Raw genomic sequence first — 3,117 nt, forward strand, 5'->3', positions numbered from 1 at the left:
CCACAAAGAATTTCTTAGAAAGCAAAAAATATCACAAAGATATTCAAATCTTATGTCTAACATAAAATCACTTATTAAACTATTTACAAAAATTCTTTAAATATATGTTGTAGAACATAATCTACCAAATATGGAAAAAGGGATAACTTGCGAAATTGGTCATTAATATTCACTATAGATTTTACGTTTTATCTTAATTGTCCAATTGGAGCAAAAATTCATTCTTTAATTAATCATGAAGAATAAAAAACATAATTTATTACACCAATTCAAAATCGAAGTATTGCTGTCAATTATTACAGATATGAGTCGATGAGAATTTCAATTAAAATATCGTAATGATATATGAATTAAAGCGGAAGCAGGGAATAACAATTGTTTTATTAAATGGGAGTTTAGACTTCTATGTTTGGTTTAAAATCACAAGAATATAACTCATTAGGATTAAAAACTATAAAAAAGATTTTTAAAAAATTAAAAACAATAAACACTTAAATATAAAGTCATTTAAGCACACATTTAAAAACACATTTTCATCGTTAATCATAAATTAAAAAAATAGCTTATAAGTTTAATATCTATAATTGAACTTCGTCAAATTAGCAAAATTCGTAAAAAAATTTTTTAAATAAAATTGTAGCAATGGCAATTTTTTTTTAACTCAGTAATGAATTTCAAGGTACTTCAGACTAGAGTAAAAGAATTATTTCTGTACTTTTAAAATTAGTATCACTCGTGTTTTCTTTTGTGATGCTTTTTACAATTGCTGCTGTTTATGAAAGACTCTTCACAAGATGGACATTTATATGGCTTTTCTCCAGTGTGTGTCCTTACATGTATTTTAAGATCACCCTTTTGAGAAAAACCTTTATTACAAACTTCACACACATAAGGCTTTTCTCCAGTGTGTGTCCTTACATGTATTTTAAGACAACCCTTTTGAGAAAAACCTTTATTACAAAATTCACACACATGAGGCTTTTCGCCAGTATGTACTCGATAATGGATGATGAGATATGATTTCCGACTGTATTTTTTCCTGCATATAGCGCATTCATAAGGCTTTTCGCCAGTGTGCGTTCTGTAATGTCGGTCGAAATCTGATTTAGAAGAGAATTTTTTCTTGCATATATTACACATAAAGGGCTCATTGCCAGTGTGTGTTTGATAATTCGGTTTAAGAGTATCTTTCCCACTGCAGGTCTTAGGAAATTTCTTCTTACGGGCACAGAGTCCTGAAGGTCCAGCCACAACATTGTCATCTTTTTTGGTAGAATGAGGTTCCTTCATGTAGGTAACTACTTTCGTCTTCTTACTGTGAACCTGAGATGGCACTTCGGGTAAAATATGTTCATCATTTACACATTCTGACACTTGCATTTTGCAATTTTTCAGCACGTTATCTCCTGGTGGTAAATCAGGATTCTCAGTTGAATTCGCATTTCCAGATATATTGTTAGTATCTGAAAGAGGATTTCTGATAACATTTTCTAGATCATCCATAAAATCCTTTTTATCTTTTTTCAAAGAATGCGATTTGCTATCTTGAAGAGACATTTTACGTTCTTTATCAGGTTTCGCATGCATCAGATTCGATCCACTTGATCCACTTTGATTTTGTATGTCAATACCACTCGATCCGGCAGCAGCTTGTTCTCTTTTATAGGTTCCGATACAATCATTTTCATGTCTGTTATTAGATTCAGCATAACAGACTTCGGAAGAAGCCGTGAAAGAGGCATTTTGATTTGTTTGGACTTGAATCGCTTGAAAATCTGAAATGGGATGAAAAAATGAACTATCAGAAGGATTCCTTGGTTGTGCATAGTTGGAGCTCCCTGCAGAATTCGTAGACTTGTTTCTTTCATTATTTTGAAATAGAAGCAAACTTCTGAGCACTGATCTTTTACTTTCAATACCACTCGATCCGGCAGCAGATTGTTCTCTCTTATAGGTTTCGATAAAATCATTTTCATGTCTGTTATTAGATTTAGCATTTTCTGAAGAAGCCGTAAAAGAGGCATTTTCATTTGTTTGGACTTGAATCGCTTGAAAATCTGAAATGGGATGAAAAAATGAACTATCAGAAGGATTCCTTGGTTGTGCATAGTTGGAGCTCCCTGCAGAATTCGTAGACTTGTTTCTTTCATTATTTTGAAATAGAAGCAAACTTCTGAGCACTGATCCTTTACTTTCGTTTCGTCCAAAAGCACGACTTAAATTCTGAGAATTGTCATTCGAACTTTCCGTAGATTTATCGTTTCCTTCATCAAGGTTGTCATCGGATTCTGCTCGCTGTTGTATTAAATACCTGTAGTCAAAATTTTTGTAATTGGAGCAAGAGTGATCCTCACCGAGTATTAATATATTTCCGCAACGTTTGCAACGGCATTTACCCATTATTTTCACTCAAAATAATATTGTCTTATCACAAATGTACAATAAACTTTTATACAAGCGAAAAAATTGGAATTTATGTAGTTATAGCAGTTTCATGCTGTAGGCGTGGTATTGAATTTTTATATTTCTCAGAAATTTCTACAGTTAAAACAGATTTGAAACTTCAATAAATTATGAAATGAAGGTTTCTTAAATAACATACTAGAGCCCCTTGTACTAAATTTAAATACTACACTCGATTCTAATAGTGAAAACGAGACCTGATATTTAACATCAGTCTTCGCCTTGCGTGATTACCTATTTTAATATTTGAATTACCTTAACATGGAAATCAATTAAGGTAAAATTAAAAAAATATTACTTCTCGTACTATAACAGAATTAGCATAGAGAGAATCGGTGATGCAAGATTTTTTTTTAACCTGTGTCCTCTAGTTGGTTCGAATTGATTACTTTGAGTGTATTTTCATGATTCATTTGAACAAGCAATATCCCCTGTGTTTTAAGAATTTGAAAAATGATATTATTAAACAAGATGAAAATAAAAGTCAAAGATTTAAAAATAGAAATATACATGTCTATTAAATAAAAATTTACATTTTATTAAAAATATTTTGTTTGAATGCAATCACTCAACTGCACTAATAGCTATGAAATGGTTTGAAATTGAATGAGATTATATTAAAAAAATATTTATCAAAATATTTTGCTGATTAAA

At 30.9% G+C, this 3,117-nt stretch overlaps 1 protein-coding gene across 1 annotated transcript; it reads right to left on the reverse strand.

Annotated features, from left to right (window-relative positions):
• Positions 1-729: 729 nt before the first annotated feature.
• Positions 730-2,400, reverse strand: LOC129972025 (zinc finger protein 239-like). Its single transcript, XM_056086005.1, has one exon. It carries the CDS (start codon positions 2,398-2,400, stop codon positions 730-732), a length of 1,671 nt encoding a protein of 556 aa, XP_055941980.1.
• Positions 2,401-3,117: the final 717 nt, after the last annotated feature.

Source organism: Argiope bruennichi, chromosome 6, assembly GCF_947563725.1.
Source record: "Argiope bruennichi chromosome 6, qqArgBrue1.1, whole genome shotgun sequence".
Lineage (NCBI taxonomy): Eukaryota > Metazoa > Arthropoda > Arachnida > Araneae > Araneidae > Argiope > Argiope bruennichi.